The sequence below is a fragment of the Ailuropoda melanoleuca genome, chromosome 7, assembly GCF_002007445.2.
Source record: "Ailuropoda melanoleuca isolate Jingjing chromosome 7, ASM200744v2, whole genome shotgun sequence".
NCBI lineage: Eukaryota > Metazoa > Chordata > Mammalia > Carnivora > Ursidae > Ailuropoda > Ailuropoda melanoleuca.
Genome location: NC_048224.1, coordinates 82,575,986 through 82,595,218, shown reverse-complemented (window position 1 = coordinate 82,595,218; position 19,233 = coordinate 82,575,986). Strand labels below are relative to the sequence as shown.

At 34.6% G+C, this 19,233-nt stretch overlaps 1 protein-coding gene across 3 annotated transcripts in view; it reads right to left on the bottom strand.

Annotated features, from left to right (window-relative positions):
* KPNA3 (karyopherin subunit alpha 3) overlaps nucleotides 1-19,233 on the bottom strand; it is a 91,147-nt gene that overhangs the window by 14,340 nt on the left and 57,574 nt on the right. For all 3 annotated transcript variants that reach the window (XM_034665123.1, XM_034665124.1, XM_034665125.1), the window contains exons 3-10: nucleotides 13,186-13,275; nucleotides 12,962-12,991; nucleotides 12,820-12,872; nucleotides 12,598-12,693; nucleotides 9,438-9,523; nucleotides 7,659-7,745; nucleotides 7,125-7,294; nucleotides 5,757-5,801 (exon numbers count right to left, since the gene is read on the bottom strand). In XM_034665123.1, the coding sequence (XP_034521014.1) occupies nucleotides 5,757-5,801; nucleotides 7,125-7,294; nucleotides 7,659-7,745; nucleotides 9,438-9,523; nucleotides 12,598-12,693; nucleotides 12,820-12,872; nucleotides 12,962-12,991; nucleotides 13,186-13,275 (657 nt within the window). The remainder of the gene's footprint in view (nucleotides 1-5,756; nucleotides 5,802-7,124; nucleotides 7,295-7,658; nucleotides 7,746-9,437; nucleotides 9,524-12,597; nucleotides 12,694-12,819; nucleotides 12,873-12,961; nucleotides 12,992-13,185; nucleotides 13,276-19,233) is intronic.

Below are 19,233 nucleotides of genomic sequence, written 5' to 3'. Positions count from 1 at the left end.
ATCATCTAAGGAATGTCAACTTCACACATGCTTCAGAGACAACTAGAGTTAATTTGGGTTACAACTGTGTACTCATATTTAATCTTTATATGCAGTAATGGGTAACTTAGAAGACCAGGGGTACTCACATCCTACACATTCCAAAGAAAAGGACTGGCCCTTGATTAGCTCCTTTGAGATAACTTCTGAGCTCTTGGATTATCCTGCCTGATTACGTTGCATACCTGAGATCTTGGGCAAATAGCTTATGTAACAATGTGATTTTATGCTGAATATCTCTTTTAGTTTGCTTGAAGTTGTGGGCCACAGTGTATCAGTTTGACCTCCAGAATAGCTAAGGGCAGTCATGTGGGCTGTCCATGCCTATGACCCCCAATAAACACCCTGCACACCAAAGTTCAGGAGGTTCCTGGTTAGCAATATTTCATGTGTTCGTATGTGTCACACATGGTTGCTGGGAAAATAAAGCACTGTCCTTACAATTCTACTGGGAGAGGAAAACTGGAAGCTTGTACCTGGTTTCTCCTAAACTCTGCCCTCTATGCTTTTTGCCTTTGTTGATTTTAACCTTGTGAAATATTAAGAAATATATATTTATATATGTAAATAATATAAAAATTTATATATATATAGGTGTCTGTCCCTGGCACTCTGTCCTGGCACAGAGCTCCTAAAACTCCTGTAATTTCTTAAGCGATAAGAGCACTAGGAACATCTCTTGTTCTAGTATCTGCCTTTGACCCTGTCCCTGACATAGGACTCCTAAACTCTTTTAAATTCCTAAGTGTAAGAGAAATAGGAGCATCTTTTGTTCTACTGAGGTGACTCTGGGTCGGCTCCTAGACGGATGCTGGTTGCCAGAAAGACCAAGTCCTGATTAGAAGTTTGGAGTTTTCAACCCTATACAGAGAGGGAGGGGGGATGGAAATGGGAGTTAATAATTGATCATGCCTACAGAAGGAAACCTGCATAAAAATCCCGATAGTACAAAGTTCAGTGAGCTTCCTGGATAGAGCTCCTGCCCTTAGGGCCCTCCTGGATCTTGCTCTTTGTATCTCTTCATCTGTATCCTTTATCATCTCCTTTAGTAAACTGGCAAATTAAAGTGTTACCCTGAGTTCTGTGAGCCACTTTAACAAATGAACCTAAATGAACTCAAGGACAGGTTTGCTGGAACTTCTGATCTATAGCCAGTTAGTCAGAAGAGCAGGTGACAACCTGGGCTTGGAACTGGAGTCTGAAGTGTGGGAGTGCTGGGGTGGGGTGGGGGACCTGAGAGAAATGAACGCTTAACCTGTGGGATCGGATACTCCCCCCAGGTAGACCACGTGTCACAATCAAATTAAATTTTAGGATACGCAGCTGGTACCACAGAGACTTGCCTTTTGTTGTGGGGAAAACCCCTATACATCTGGCAACTAGAAGTGTCAGAAGTGAAGTAGTCTGTGTGAGTAGTAAAGGAGACATATAGAAGATAAGCACACAGCTGGGAAGGACTGGGATTTTCCCTACATAGGAAGGAAAAAACTAAGTTTTTCCTAAATGAATCTGTATCCTTTTGTGTAATCAACTATAAGCATGAGTGTCACAGCTTTTCTGTGACTTTCTAGCAGTTCACTGAACCTGAGGGTGGTCTCAGGATCCCTGACACGCTTATCATCAAGTGTCACTAACAATAAAGTCTCCACACATAACCAATCTGCTTCAACTGATTAATTTCATTTGCACCAGCAATACAGTAAACTAGATTTGTATCAAATGTTAGCTAACACTCAGAATTGTCTAGGCATGTCAAGCCATGGATCAATAACTTTGAAAGGGCAGGAAAACCAAATGCTACAGAATCACTGCAACTGCAAATTACCTTTAAGAAGCACAATAACTAGAAAGCAATACACACAGACTAACCTGAACCAGTCCAGATTTTTTCTCTAGTCTTCTGATGTCACATAGGCATACTGCAATCCATAAACCAACTCATCATTTCTACACTCCAACCCAGCTTCTCCAGCATGCTCAATAGTCACTTTCTCATAAAGTAAGTCACTCGTGCTGTTTCATTCCTCTGCCTGCTGCTATCGTTTTCTGTTGTGTCCTATACCTTAAAACCCAAATTAGAAAGATGGATATGACTTCTTCTTTCCTACCACCCATATCAAACCCAGCGAATTTATCATTGAAACATTTCTAGAATCTTCTCTTGTCTTCCTGATATCTAAGCTCTAGTACTGGTGCTAAATTTCTCTCATCCATACTACAAATCAATTTGTCTTCCCAACCCCACTTTCCCCTAAAATCTACACTCCACTTAATGGTATGAACCATCAAACCAGAATACAAATTAGACCATTATTCTCTGGTTTGCTATCAACTACATAAAAAGGATATATGGCTCTTAAAGTGGTATATAAGATGCTGTATGATTCAGAAACTGCTAAATTTCTGCCGTATTTTTCCCTACTCCTTGTTTTTATAATTTATTCTTCCATCTCTCTAGTTCTAACAACTGCTTTGCTGGCTCTCCCTCCCTTGATGTCACTGCTCAAATGCAGACCATTATTAGAATTCAACTTCTAGCCCTTTTTCCATATTTTCATAAATCCCTTAAATACTGATAAATCTCAAGTCTATATTGCATCTTCTTTCTCAAAATATTGCTATGAAGGAACAACAAGTAAATCAGAATCAATGTGTCTGACCTACAATAGACTCATCATCTTTCTCTACCAGTCTCATCCTTTTGCGTTACTTCTTCTGATGGTTATGGCATTATTATCCAGGGGGACTGCTAAATTAGAAACCAAAGCAATTTTTACTTTTCCTTCAATTTGATCCTTTCCTCTCAAAGTTCTACTTATTTTATCTCTTAACACCCAAACTTTTCCTCTCTTAACCATTACTATTTCTAATTCAGACCTTCACCAACTTCTTTAAACCAATTATGATACCAAAATGAGACTACTTACATCCATACCTCCCCCATTCTAAACCCTGCATACCTCTTCTAAGTTATCTGACCATAACAGATATGAGCACATCGTTCCTCTATTTAAAAATCTTCAATTACTCCGCACTGATCACAAGACAAAGCCAAAACTGCTTAACACAGGATTCAAAACCCTGCAACTCAACTTCCCAGCAAATGTGTTGGGTTATTAACTACCTGTATTCTCAAAACCTCCAAGAATGCTCCTGAGTCTTTAATATCTTTCCTCATATACCTGAAATGACTTTTTAAGTTGACAAAATACTACTTGTCCCAGTTGTATGACATTAGACAGATTACTTAACTATCTGCCTCTTTTACCACATCTGTAAGAGGGAGATAATGATGTACCAATTTCATTTTCATAAGGAATAAATGAGTTAATATATGAAAAGTGCTTAAAACAATGCCTGGCACATTTACAACCCTTAATAAATGTTAGCTATTAAATAATCATCTTTGTTACCTCTGTTGCCATTTCTACCAACCATCTTTCTCCACATGATACTTGTTTCAAATGTTACTTTCTCAGTGAAGCTTTCTTGTTACCAGAGAGAACACGCACTCTCATAATTAGCATTTTGGTCATTCCTCTATTTCACTTTTGTTGTGTTTTGTTTTGACACCATGTTGTGTATTTATGTGATCGTGGTATAAAAAAAGCACAGGCCTTGGACATAGCTTCAAGTCTCAGCTATGGCTCTTATTTATCATATAGGCCCTTAGTTGGTTACTTTACTTTACTGAATTTTAAACTCCTTATCTGTAAAATAGGAGAATAAAACTTATCACATAAGGGTACTAGTAAGGTAAAAGGAAGTTAAAGAAATAGGTTCAGCATAGCAAGTCATCAACAAAAGTTCATTCCTTTAAACTCTTTTTACCTGCTACTAATGGTAGAGGTCTTAGAAGGCAGGGTCTCTATGTCTTCTTTATCTTTTTTTTTTTTTTTAAAGATTTTATTTATTTATTTGACAGAGAGAGAGAGACAGCCAGCGAGAGAGGGAACACAAGCAGGGGGAGCGGGAGAGGAAGAAGCAGGCTCCCAGCAGAGGAGCCTGATGTGGGGCTCGATCCCAGCACCCTGGGATCATGCCCTGAGCCAAAGGCAGACGCTTATGACTGAGCCACCAAGGCACCCCTCTTTATCTTTGAGCCTACAATTCACAGCACAATTCTGCCTTAAGTGGTTAATAATCCATGAGTATTTGTTAAACTTCACAAATATACCTTAACTCAGCACTTTGCCATTTTAATACCCCTGGCTTTCAAATAAACATCATCAATAGATGGTGGAAGATTTCTTTTGGCTGTAATCAATTCCATAATGTCCTGGGGTAAAAGTCTTGATGGCAATATCAGATATTTTGGTTATTTTCCCTTTAATCTTAGCTGTCAGAATGCTTAGAATTAAATTTAGCAACAAATACATTTTTTATATAATTATTTTTTTTACTTTTACTAAGTCACTTTATATTCATTTTGAAAATAGGATAGTATATGGCTAAACAGGTTTCACTTAATTTTTATGACATTTCAGGCTAATATGTCACAAATGACAAGTTACTTTAGTTGCAAAAAGATTCCTTCCTAAGAGCTTAAAGTTCTAAAATGAACTATAGAAATGTGGTTCAATGCTAGCAAAGATGTATTTTCTTCATCCCAATGATAAATCACACACATAATTCTGGCAAACACGCATACATTTGTATTGTATGTGTATGTAAATAAAGATAGGATTATAAAAACACAAATATACAGCAAATCAGAAAGAGATCTTAGCTGGAACAAGAGAAGCCAATCATTGCTAGATGAAAACTAGAATCAATTCTAGATTCACTGAAATTTATTCATTATCTTACTCCATGGAAGAGTAATGTTTTGCTTTGCTACGTTAAGGAGAGTTTTCAGGTTATCTAATAAAAAACTCTGCCAGAATATATAGTGTAAATTCTTAACTAAATCTTATGTAATGACCAAATCTGAAAATGCGTTTGCATTTAAAAGCATACTTGATATTCTTCAATACTATACCTCCAAAGGTTATCCTGGGAGGCAGTGTGGTTTCACAGAAAGCACACAAGATCTGCCACCAGAAGATCTCAGGTTTTTTTAGTTTTTGTTTATTTTAGAAGATCTCTGTTTTGAACATCAACTTTGATTCTTACAAGCTCTGCAACCTTGGATAAATCACTTAATCTGTCCCTGCCCAGTTTCTTATTCTATAGAATGGTGGCATAATATCTATCCTATTATAAGAATCAAATGAGATTTTTTTTTTAAAGATTTTATTTAATTACTTGAGAAAGAGAGAGAGCAAAAGGGGGGGAGAGAGGGACAACCCGACACAGTGCCAAGCACCGAGCCCAATGCAGAGCCCAATACAGGGCTCAATCCCATGACCCTGAGATCACTACCTTAGCCGAAATCAAGAGTTGGATGCTTAACCAACTAACGAGGTTTAAAGAAATATGAAGGTGCTTTATAAAGTTTTTGCCACTTTATGAATATTGATACTTAAAATAATATGAATGATACAGATAAATACCTACATATGTGAAATTTCTCTGAAGTTAGCATTTTTGCTATATGGATGATTTAAGATATAAAGTTAATATAACCTTAACCCTATTTCTGAAAAAGTCATACATTGTGGAAGCCTCACAAGTTAATAAAATAAATGCTGACACTTACAAAAGTCTAAAAATTAAATAATCCTTCTAGTCCCATCAAGAGCAAAATCCCAAATCTAAGATTCGACTTTACTTACGTTTATGTCCGTATGATATATGAGGACACATAATGCTGGCAAAATCTGAGGAAAGAAGATAAATGATAAATAACACTAGAGTTGATGAATATGCCTTTGTAAAAATGAATAACTGTGATACAAAAAGCAGTAAATACTACTTGCAGAGCAAGAAAAGACGTTAAACTTGTTTGAATCTCTATTAGGAAAATGAAAATCTCATTTCAATTCAATCTGAAAAACCAAAAACATAGTTCAGATGTCCAAATAAAATATCCAAATAAATCTGGCAGAGATTAATGCACCTTAAAGGAAAACAGTTGTTTTCAGTAACTTTCTTTGTAACATATAATGCCAAGTGGAAAGAATGAAGATGCAACTATTCACTAGAGCTAGCTAAAAAAAAAAAAGCTGTTTTTTTTCATAAAGATTTTATTCTTAAGTAATCTCTATACTCAACATGGGGCTCAAACTTACAACCCCAAGATCAAGTCGCATGCTCTACCGACTAAGACAGCCAGGTACCCCTAAAAAAAGCTATTCCTAAAACTGTCATCTCACTTACCCTGCTTATAGAGAAAGGGAAGATTTTATTTAATTAGCTACTTCAGTCAAATTAAAGTTTCTGACTTCAGATTTAGTCAAGAAAATTATAACCAGTACAAAATATACAGTTTGCTGAATTCAGGCCTTGCATATCCTTTTTTTTAAATCTGGGAGGGGGAAATCACACTAAGTACCCTTTCCATAACAGCAAAACCCAGAAGCTGGTGAACGATGTTAATTACAAAGGTTCATAGTTAACATTTTTCAACACAGTCAAATGATTAAAGGTTGCATAGAATTTTTAAAAACTTAAAATACTCAGATCCATTTACAACTTAAATGTAAATAGAAAAGTTTTTACTTTGTTTTAATTAGTAGATTTAACACAAAGTATGTCACATATTTAAGAACACTGATTTTGTCAAATATCTAGAGAAATTTCAATTGGACTTAATGTAAATTCATTCAAGAACATTTGCATATAAGTACACTAGTTTTATCTGTAGCAATCCCTTATTTTTTCAATAATAAACCAAAAATGCAATGTAGTAATAAAACCCCTGAGATTTGGTTTTCTCCTTTTGTATTTTTCTTTTTGAAAGTTGTGTTTTTATGAAAATAGTCATTAAAAAATAAGAATTAGGGTGGACTAACATTTTGTCAGGTGCCATAAGATACTCAACTTTCATTTCACAGGAGTCAAAAATTAAATATGATATGTTACTTAAAAAATCTCATACCTGCAATGAAATCAGTATATGCATTATTTCATTCCTTGAATGAAAATCTAAAGCATAAACATAGGGAAAATATACCATCTGGGCTTTGCAATTCTTCATTTACCTCCTGAACTGTCTCCATAGGCGGTGGGGGGTCCTTATTCCTGCAGAGATTGACAATGACCCATGTGACGTTCCGAAGGAAGGTGATGGGAATGGAGGGATTGATGAAGGACAGAAGAGGTTTGACAACTCCCAGTGATATGACATAATCTCTACATTGAGGACCATCACCTACAGAAATGAAAATTGTATTTAAAAAAAAATTACATTCAGGATGAGAAAGTCTGAAATGTATGCAATGGCTCATGTTGGGACACTGATGTTCTATGTTTCCTCACCATCAGTCAAGGGCAGCAAGTGTTGCTGTTTCTCCAGATTTTGATTTGGAGAACACAAATTTAACCTACCAATCCTGATAGCAAATTGTGTTATCTGTTTCAAGAGGTACCATCTTAAGTTAGTATTTATGAGGCACGAAGACAGTCAACCCACGTTAAAATTAGAGGAAACATAGGATGTAATGGCTATGCCAATGTAGGAAAAAAGTTAATTAAGATTCTTAATTGGAGTCTTTTTAAACCTAAATCCAACTTACCTATAATGTTTCCCAAAGCCCATACTGCTTGTTCACAAACATTCTGATGTGGTGAATGGAGAAGTCTCAAAAAAAGAGGTACGGCATCTATAGTAAAAACAAATATTGATACTGCAAAATGTTGAAGAGTTTATAGATTTCAGACTAAATAAGCTGATAAAATATACAGAGCCTGGCACACTACGGTTACTCAATTACAGTTCACTGAATGAATGTGGCAAATACCTTTACCCTAAAAAAGTTAATTTTAGTATTTCCCCCTCGTAATATCAAAGGAACACACCTACTGACAAGATTTAAAAGTTGCTATTAGATATCATTAACCAAAAGAAAACAGCAGCATGAAATTTTTCCTATAATGCATTTAAAAAAAAAGAGAGACCCCCCCCCAAACACATAAACTTAGAATATACTACTTTACTCAATATGATCCCAATTGCTGATATGGGATTTTACCTAAAGAACTGATTCATTCCCATATCAGGCTTACCTTATATATTAAAATAATTTATCATTATAATCTTTACTCTTACATAATTTACACGTTAATGTAGGTTCTAAAGCACTGGTATCATACTCGCTCCAGGTAGGAAACTAAACATAAGCTAGATTACTTTTTCTTAAATTTCAGTCAATTGTGTACTACTTCCAGGATTTTTTGTTGTATATCTGCACTACCTGTATTATTTACTTAACACTTAAATTAAATATGGAAGTAATCCCAGTATCCATTAACTGATATAAGTAGATGAACAAATTTGTTATATAATGGAATACTATTCAGCAATAAAAAAGAATGGAACACTGATAGGTGCTACATACGGATGAACCTCAAAAATACTGGGATTACTTCCATGTTTGGGCTATTATGAGTACTCATACCAGTCTTTATGTGGGCATGTTTTCACGTTGGGTCCACCTAGTAGTGGCACCGCTGGGTCATAGAGTAACTCTATGATTAGCCTTTTGACAAACTGTTTTCCAAAGAGGCCACACCATTTTACATTCCCACCAGCAATGTATGAGGCTTTCAACTTACCTCACATTTGTAATTTAACAATTTTATCACTTCTATAAATAGAAAACCAATATCACTTACCAGTATCACAAATAGAAAGTAACCAAAAAATTCAATATGCAAATAAAACATTGTTATTAAATTGTACCTACTAGTCTCCATTAAAAGCCCTAGTCTAAAACCTGTTACCTTTTTGGTACAACTAATATCTAACTGGGAACTTTCTCCTTTGAAATATCTGAAAGAGTGGTATTCTCACTAACTGATTCAATGTAATTTATTGCTATATCATATACTACTTAAAATCATCTCCAGTGCCCCTTAAAGCATCCCACACATTGAGTACTTGGTGACAACTAATTTTTTCAAAGAGCTTTCTTTTGTCAGTTTGGATCAACACACTAATCATAGTTAGCCCATCCTGAGGTGGGCAAAATTTTAAAAATGTACGTTACGAGTTAAAAGGTATAAGTTACTCAGCACACTGGAGGTGCTACAAACAGAAAATTTAAAACCTGCTGTTAAGAGATAGTCTCTACCCAAAAAGATAAAACTTTATTCACTTTTTAGTAACCACAATTAAAATTATTTAGTGATAGGTTAATGATAGCTATGGGAAAGATACCAACCATCAAAAGTAACTCACAAAATTTACTAGTTTAAAATGTTGTAAGATAAAATTCAGTCTTTACAATAAAACTCTACTTCCTTGCCTTTATTTTTTAAAAACTCCCAGCAAGTAAGGATATTAATTTACTTACTAGACTGTACAACAGCTTGAGTCTGTGCAGAAGTTCCTGATGCTATATTAGTTAACGCCCAAGCAGCTTCAAACTGTAATGAAGGACTGTAAAACACAATAAAAAATCATGAGACACGTAACTACCAATTAAATTTATGACCCATAGACCTATACGATTATCCTTTACCCTGTCCTTGAATTTCACCTTGTTATACCCAACTGCCTGGTGGGTATCTCCACCTGACTGTCTCAATGGCTTCCAAAGCCAGTCAATATAAACCTACTTGTTTATGTCCACTGGTAGTTTCAACATTTAGCCAGTCATTATTTTCCTTGACCCCTTCCTCTCCCATAAACATCTAATCAAAAAGTCATGTCAATTTTACCCCCTAATTATTTCGCATTCATAGCATCACTCTTAGAATCACTGTACTAGTTGAGGCCCTCACCATTTCACTTGAATACTGCTACAGACTCTAGACTGGTCTTAAAGCTGAGACCCCATCTGATCCACTATATCATCTGCTTTACATACTGGAGATATTACAAGGTTGCATAATTTTACTGAAAAGATGAGATCATTACAATTTAGAATTGTGATAAAAGACTTCACAAAGAAAGTGAAAACTGAACTAGCTTTTCGAAGACAGATAAAGAAAGAAAGGCATTAACAGCTGGAAATACAAATAAAAGTATCACAGGTGGGATGACCATGATGTGTACAGATGACAAGGAATAGATCAAGAGAGTGGAAGCTAAGAAAGTATGCAAAAATGTAACAGGGGATGAAATTGGAAGGGTAGGTTATCAAGTGTTTGTGTATGGTGGGGGCGGGGAGTGGTGGTGAAGGGGAGTAGAACTCAAATTCCAAGCTTCAGAACTTGGAATGTATTTTATAGACATATTAAGTATAGAGGGCTACTGAAAAGGAGAGTCAAGAAAATAATGTTGGAGAGTTCACGGTATGTAGAATGGATAAAAAAAGGTTAAAGGCTGATGGAGAGACCTGTTAAAAGGAAATTATGTACATCAAGCTAGGATAGATGGCTGAAAGAATGTAAGTTGCTTTGAAGAGAATACCAAGGTGGGAGGGGGTGGTAGTGAGCAAAAACTGAGGACAGCCAAAGGTTAGGGACTTAGAAGAAAGCTCTATAAATATCAAAGAAAGTGAGGTTGTTACTTACAAGGTTAGAGAAATCCAAGAAGGAGAAAGATTTTAAGGAGAATAAATGTCAGAGATAGAACAAGCAGTGAGGTAAAAAAAGATGGGCCAGATAAGAAAATGGAGTATCAGATAAGAAATACATGATGAATTTCGGCAAAAGCCAGGAATATTAGAAACAGAGAAGCAGCAAAGGGACAATAAGATCAAAGATGATGAGTTTATGTTGTTCTTGGCTGGAAGAAGAAAGGCTTATTGGGTTATTATATTAAGCTAGTCTTGAGGGCCTTAAATGAGAAAACAGTGAGATAAAAAAAATAAAATTATAAAGCAGGGAGTGTTCTAAGATAACATTCAAAAAAAAGAAAAAGAGAAGATGTAGAAAAATAATGAGTGTAATACGTAAACAATAAATGAGCATTTATTGTAAGTTTGATATGTAGTGTTTTGTGTATATTATTTCCATTCCTCACAACCACCTAATTTTTACTGATGAGGTATGTGAGGCTCAAAAGCCACTTGGGTTTTGGTCAATAGTAAACTCTAGATTTAAACCAACATCTATTTGGCTCCAAAGATTATAGGATTTTTATGATAACACAATTTCCCATGACAAATCCATAAAGTCAAATCCAAACCACTGACAATTTTGTTTTTGCTTTGGGTGGTAGTTGTACAGGCCCATATATATTTTAGCATAATTTTTGTATATATGCTATATTTCACAGACACACACACACACACACACACAAATGAGCCTCTGACAAAGGCTGGAATGTAAAGTAAAGAAAAGAGAAGGAGATCAAGGGAAAAAGGGGGTCCCTAAAAGTAGAGGTAGAATAGACTGCTTTTTAAGCAGCTGAAATAAAACTAATTTTTACTTAAATACTTCTTACAGAAAATATACAAGACTGCATAAAGTAAGTGTGCTTTAAGCATTTTTGGAAGGATGGTTGTAGCACACAATGAAAGCAGAAGGAAGTATTTTTAAATAATAAAAATCCTTTGTGGCAACATTTATATTTCACTATTTTATCTAGTCAACTGAAAATTCCTTGGAAAACATTTAGCAAAATACACCAAATTTTAGTCTAAATGTTCTCAAAAGCAAAATCAGCATTTGTTTTAAAATATTTTGGAGTTCATGGGGCACCTGGGTGGCTCAGTCAGTTAAGCATCAGCCTTTGGCTCAGGTCATGATCCTGGGGTCCTGGAATCGAGCCCCACATCAGGCTCCCTGCTCAGCAGAGAGTCTGCTTCCCCCTCTACCTCTGCCTGATGGTCCCCCTGCTCATAGTCTCTCTCTGTTAAATAAATAACATCTTTAAAAATAAATAAATAAAATACTTTGGAGTTCAAATTTATGTTCTTCCCAGTTAATTCAAATTGATGAGTTTAAGATACAGCACACTGGGATATCTCTAAACATTAACAGAAATGAGGCCATACCTCAAAAGATACAAAGTAGTGTTTTTCCCTTTCTGTTCTGGAAAAGTATAACCTGATTTTTAATTTACCACAAATAAAAATCATGTTATTAGACAATTAATCATGGTTGGAGTTCTATTAAAGACTTTTCAGAAGATCAGTGGATCAGCTGGAATATTCCCAGGGTAAAAGCCACTCAGTTCTGGAAACCATTCATGTTGACTCAGTCATAAGGTTAATCTATATATAGACTCATAAGCAAAGAGTGACTCAAACACTATTTGGGTTGTTTTAAAATATTACTCAAAACAAAGATGAAATAAATAAAGACTATAAATATTTGAGGTAAGTTAGAATAGGCAATAAACAGAAGCTAAAATTTTCCTAGAAAATATACACATACTTCAAAAACGAAAAAAAGAAGTACTTTAGGTCTTCTGAATATGATCATAGAATTAGAAAATTACATGAAAATGTATAAATGAAAAACATAATAAATGCAAAACCTAACTGAATCCATTAGTTAAATTATAATCCTAAATTTTCAGTTAACTGAAAAAAGTGAACAGAAACTCAAATCCATACTTACTTATCATCCCTTTCTAGACATTTGACTAGAATTGGTAAAATCCCAGATTTTATTAGGTCATCAATTGGTGGGTTTCTGTCACTGGATAATAGCTTTCTAGAAAAAGAAATATAAGAAATTAATTGCTATAATTTTCAAACTATGAACAGAAACAACAATGTATTACTTCTAGACTACCAGCTAAGATACCTACGATAACTCTCTGGACAAATTAGTATTTACCTTGCAGCCTGAACAGCACTTAACTGGACCACTGGGTTATCACTTGTGGCATTCTGTAACACCAAATGTAAGTTTAAGAAATTTTAAAAATGTCAATTTCAAAATACTTCAAAATGAGAATTATATTAAATTAATAACATACCTGCAATATAGCTTCTAGTGTTACATTTTGCTTAAAAGGAAAAAAAGACAGTTCAGGGATGAGTTTTTTTTTTAAACAAAATTACATTTATTAAGTCTATTTACTAAAGTTATGAGTTAATATACATTAATTACCATTGTAAAAGTGGTCGTACAATAAAATGAAGTTCTCTGCTCATAATAAAAATTATTGTAAAAACACTTTATAACACCAAAGTAACTTACTGCTTTAAAATCAGCATCAACATCTGAATCTTCTAAACTTTCTTCTTGGGGAACATTTCTTTTTTTCAGTAAGTGTTCATCTCTTTTGTTCTGCATAAGGAGAACATGAATTAAATGTGCATACTACAAACCAATAACAGGCTACCTTCTGGATTTGGTAACAAAATTAACTGGTGACAATACAGCTTTCACACACACACACACACACACACACACACACACACACACACTATTAAACACCAGTAGTTCTGATCAACATCATGCCTCCCAATCTTTAAGATTCAAATTTGGGGATGCATTATTACTACAAAAGCCTAGCAAATATTTTAAATGGTATGCTAGCTTTTATCTACTTACCAAAGCAAGAAGTCAGCTAGATGGGAAAGAGTTCAATGTCAAATGTTAAGGTTTGTATGCTTGTTGGGAATGGGAATTCATTAGCATAAATGCTACCTACTTGCCATCACCTCAGATATAAACTCTTGCTATTTGGCTTTTACAAACAAAAATTCTCTACTAGTAAATATATTTCTATATTTTATGGGATTTCAATTGTTTGTAATGGCAGCAACATGTGCCAATCCACATAATATATCACTTTGGGTAAATCAATCTTCTTTTAAGTTTATAGTTTGTCTATGGAATTAAGTCAAAATAAATTAGATAGAAGACTGAATGATTTCTAGGGCGCCTAGGTGGCTCAGTCAGTTAAGCTGTCTGCCTTCAGCTCAGGTCATGATCTCAGGAACCTGGGATGGAGCCCCACATTGGGCTTCCTGCTCAGTGGAGAGTCTGCTTCTCCCTCTGCCTCTGCCCCTCCCCCTTGCTCATGCACTGGTGGGCACACACTCTGTTTTTCTGTCTCAAATAAATAAAAACTTAAAAAAGACTGAATGATTTCTAAAAACCTTTTCAACTTACAATTTCAGAGGGCATACTGTCTAGTCTCCGATACAATATTTACAGAAATTTTTGATAATAGAAATTAACTGAAAAAGTATTAATATTGATGTTAAAATTCAGATCGAGTAGAAAGTTAAAACTGGAAATATATGTATATCTGCAGTTTGCTGGCTTATCTGCATAACACTTATTTTTTGTCCTATGTAGAAGCAAACACGTTTGAACAAACTGAGCCTTATATATATGCTAATCATCAGATGACCTACCAACTTGCACTTGTATCACAGCATACTTCTTTAGCAACTACTCAATCAATTCTACATTATTTTTAAATTAATGCATCTCACAAATATTAAAATCCATGCATTGATATTTTATAGTCTCAAGTGGCTCTCCATAAAATACTTATTAATTTATAGTGGAAAAACTTGGCAGATAGCAGCTTGTCCAACTGACAAAGGTTATCATTATGAGTAAGGAACAAATCCACATTGCGTGCCTTCTGATCTCAGGCACTGAGAAAACAGTATCACTTCTGCGATATTCCTAACCAAAATAACAACCACCACCTGCGGAAAGTCAGACAAACCTAAATCTGCCATTCTGCAAAAATTAGTCTGTACTCTTCAAAAATGTAGTCATGAGAGATGAAGACTGAAGAACTGTCGGACTGAATAAGATTAAGGAAATATGACAAGTGCAATGTCTAATCCTGGATTGGATCTCGGATTTATAAAAGACATTATTAGGAACAACTAGCAAAATATGAGTTAGGTCTATGAATCAGATAGTAGATATTTATCTCTGTTCATCTGACAAATGCACTGTGGTTACACAGGAAAGTGTATTTTTTTATGAAGTATGAACTGACAAATTAAGGGTAATGGGGCATTATGTCTGCAACTTAACTGCTTTAAGTGTGTGTGTGTGTGTGTATGGAAATCAGAGAGAGAGAGAAAGAGAGAATAAGGCAAATACAGAAAAAGCTAACAAACAAGGAAGCTGGGTGCTGAGTAAAGAGTGCATAGTAGTTTTTATACTAACATAAATTTGAAATTCAAACTGCAAGTCTGAAATTGTTTCAAAACTTTAAAAAAATCTATGCTTTGTACTTCACATTTCTTGGAATTTATTTAAATGTTTCACTAAGGTTTATCCCATTCTATTTTTATTCTGTTTTCCTTTAACTTTTTGAGTCTCAATAATCAAGTTTCCAAAGGCCTTTTAGGAATTGCACTCTCTCCATTCCTCCAATTCCCCCAGATATTTCAGACATAAAAACAATACATAGCATAAATACAACTAAAACCTCCTATACACAGATGCCCAATATAGGGATAGCAGTTTATCATAATATATGATGCTTGTGGTCTTTTTTTGGGTAAGGAAGATCATTTCTATTCCTAATTTGCTAAGATCTTTTTATTTTCCTTTTTAGCCACAAATAGGTATTTAATTTTATTAAATTGTGCTTCTTTTGCATCTATTGATACGGACAGATAATTTTCCCCTTTCATCTGTAAATGTGGTAAACTGATTTTTAAATGTTAAACTTAGAACCTTGCAATGTAAACGTTACATGTTTATAAGACCTGGGATAAAACTTTCCTGAAAATTTTAAAAAGATATTCATTACTGGACTTGATTTGCTAATATTTTATTTATAATTTTTTTTAACCTATGTTCATAAGTGAAACTGGCTTATAAGGAAGCACCTTTTCTCATGCTGTCTTGGTCTCATTCTCGATGTCATGGTTTGCTAGCCTCATAAAATGGGTTGGGCAGTGTTACCCCTTACCTTCTCTAAAATCATTTAATAAGGCTGAAATTATCTGTTCTTTGAATGTTTGCTGGAGTTCTATCAACAAGATTACCTTTTCTTTCTCAGTGTGTTGGAAGAGGTTAAATTTTTCGCTACTGATATAATTTATTTTTAGATCTATTCAGGTTTTTCATTTCTTCTTGAGTTAGCTGGGCTTTTTTTTCCCCACTAGGAAATTGTTCATTTCAGCTAAGTTTTCAAATCTATTGGCATAAAATTGTTTATATTCAAATTGTGGTAGATTGTTTGCAAAAATGGCTATAATTCCCCTTCCCATATCCGGGCCTCTGTATAGTTTGGTCCTGCACTAATTCTAGGCGTGGTTTTGTACTTGCTTTGGCAGTGGGACATTTATCAAATGGACTTGAAAACTGCTTCCACATCTGAGGATGTCCTCTCTTGCTGCTCTTAAAATTCTTAAACCACCACGTGAACAACACTGTGCTAGCCTGCTGGAAGATGAGGCTAAGTAGAAGACAACCAGGGTCTCATCCAAAAGCCAGAAATTTGTGTGAGACCATCCATAAAACATCTAGTCACCAGCTAACCTACCAGCTGACCAGAGATGAAGGAGGGAGCCCAGGAGAGATCAGCTGAACTGGCCCAGACCAGAAGAACCACTCTGCCAACCCACAGAATTATTAGCTGAATAAAATGGCAATTGTTTTAAGCTACTTGGTTTTGGAGTGGTTTATTATGCAGCAAAAATTAAGTGAGGTACTAATATTTTAAAACCTTATGCTACATATACATTAATATGCCTTTTAAATTCCTATTATTTGTTCTGTATCTATACTTGCTATAAATTTCTCTTATGAAATATCTTTTTAACTATATTCCACAGGTTCTGACATGTAATGTTTTTCCTATTATTCATTTCTAGGTAATCCTAGCCACTAGGATTTCTGTGATGCTCAAGGTATTCAGAAGTGCTTTACTTTTTTTTTCTACAATAATGAGATTTTCATAACTACCTTATTCTCGGACTTCTAATCTAATTGCATGGTGATCAGAGAATATAGACTGCACAACACTGTGAAATTAATTGATATTTGCTTTATACCAGAATTTCCCAAACCTCAGTCCACAGTGTAGGCCAAAGGAAATACCCAAGTTTTTCCATTCAAGTAGTCAGGTCCAAACAATTTAAAAGTCATTGGCAGGGCGCTATGGGGTTATGAGGGGTTGGGGGTTTAATTTAATATAAATTTAAAGAAAAAAATCTCACTTCACTCTTAACCAAAATATGTGATTAAAAGGAATGTAGAGAGATCGAATGTTTAAATTGTGAACTACATCAATACCTAATAGTTCTGTGGTGTCTGAAAGATGTCAAATGTCATTATGTTTCTCTTAAAAATTTAGAATATCCCAAATGTCTCTTTGGGTTCATCACGGAGCCCCATGGTACCTCAGTGCACAGTTTGGAAATTATAGCTTTATACTGTCACAAAACCATTTTTTCATGGGGTTTTATATGTGTTTTTAAAATAACACTTGCAAATTAGATTATTTAACTTTTCTTTTCCCTATTAATTGGTGTGTTTATTAATGACAAGAGAATCTCTCACAATGACTACGTCTTTGACAAATTCTGCTTTGTAATTTTGTCAATTTTTGCTTTATATATATTTGGACATATGTTATTAAGCATATACAAGTTTAAAGTTATTGTAGCTACATAGTAAATTGTTTCTTTTATAAAAAATTAAGTGATAACTCCCAAATTTGAATTGACAGCATCCTAAAATAAGCCAAAAATATCCTAGTTCGCATGAAAATCATACTTTATTCTTAACAAAACAAAAACTATGTACAAGCCAAGGAAAGGTAAACCCTGGGCAGGTTTCTTGTGATCTAATTAATCATTAAAGGAAGCTTCATCAAAACCAGTAACTTAAACTATCCCTTAACTTAACAACCTAGAAATTTTTACCCTTCTAGACATTGTACTTCAGTAAATTCAGCATCTATAAAACGTATCTCCTTCTTTTGTCAAGTGGGAGGAGAACACAGAAGATATGGAAGCTAACCTAGTTTCAACACCTACTTTATCTACACACACACGCACGCACACACACACACACACACAGATGAGATCCACTTCTAAAGTTCCTTTAAAAATCTATTATTAATCTATTACCCAACTATGTATTTAATCCTTTTCAACTTTGTTTTCTGACTATTAGGGCTGAACCACATGGAATTAACACTTTGAAGGTTAAGAACGTTAATTATGGGCAATTTCCAAGACTCAACCTAATATATTTTGAGTTAACAAATTCTGCATATTGATTTCTATATAAAGTTCTTTCTCATTCCCAAATTTCTCTCTTCATCTTGAAAAAGTGGCTGAGCATTCTATACCTAAATTTGTGGAATAAGTCAGCAATCACTTCTTAAACACGCTATGAAAAAAATAGGTATTTATCAGGCCCATTTTGAATGTGACATAATTAAATTTGTTTTTATTGAGCAATATACTCACTGTGTGAAATCTTATCTAGTTTCAGTCCTGTAAAATTAAAATCTTTTATTTCACAGATGAGTATGGGGATACAGAGAACCAGGCTAAATTAAATTATATATCTAGGAAATATCAGTTAAGATTTGAACCCCAGTTGTGGCTACAGAGCTGTTTCTTAAATATATTCTACAACTTACTTTTTTTTTTTTTTAAGTAGCCCAACTCTAGTTGCACCTAAATGCTTCTAAAGAAGTAGAAAAAAGGGGCACCTGGGAGGCTTAGGTTATGATCTCAGGGTCCTGGGATCAAGCCCAGCTTGGAGTCTGGCTCCCTGCTCAGCAGGGAGTCTGCTTCTCCCTCTCTCTCTTCCCTCTGCTCATGCACGCTCCCTCTCTCTCAAATAAAATCTTTAAAAAAAGTAGAAAAAAGTACTCAAAAGATAAGACCTTCCTCTCAATACGAACATTTATGAAATGATTTAACTGCCGTGTAGATACATGGATATTCATTCACCCACAAGTTTCATATGTTATATTTACACTTTGGCCACTCTCTACATGTATTATACTTTGATTAAAAATTTTTAAAACACCAAAACACTTCTGATTCATCAATCATGTAAAAATCTGACAACATAACAGAAATTATTTTTCCTGAAGGATCACTTAACTAATCTTATCAAATGGCTGCTTTCTTTTCGATTCTCCTTTACTAATTGAAGGTTTTACATATGATCATTTCGCTAGATGCAGAAAAAGCATATGACAAAATACAACATCCATTCTGATAAAAACCCTGAACAAAGTAGGTTTAGAGGGAACATATCTCAACATAATGAAGTCCATATATGAAAAAC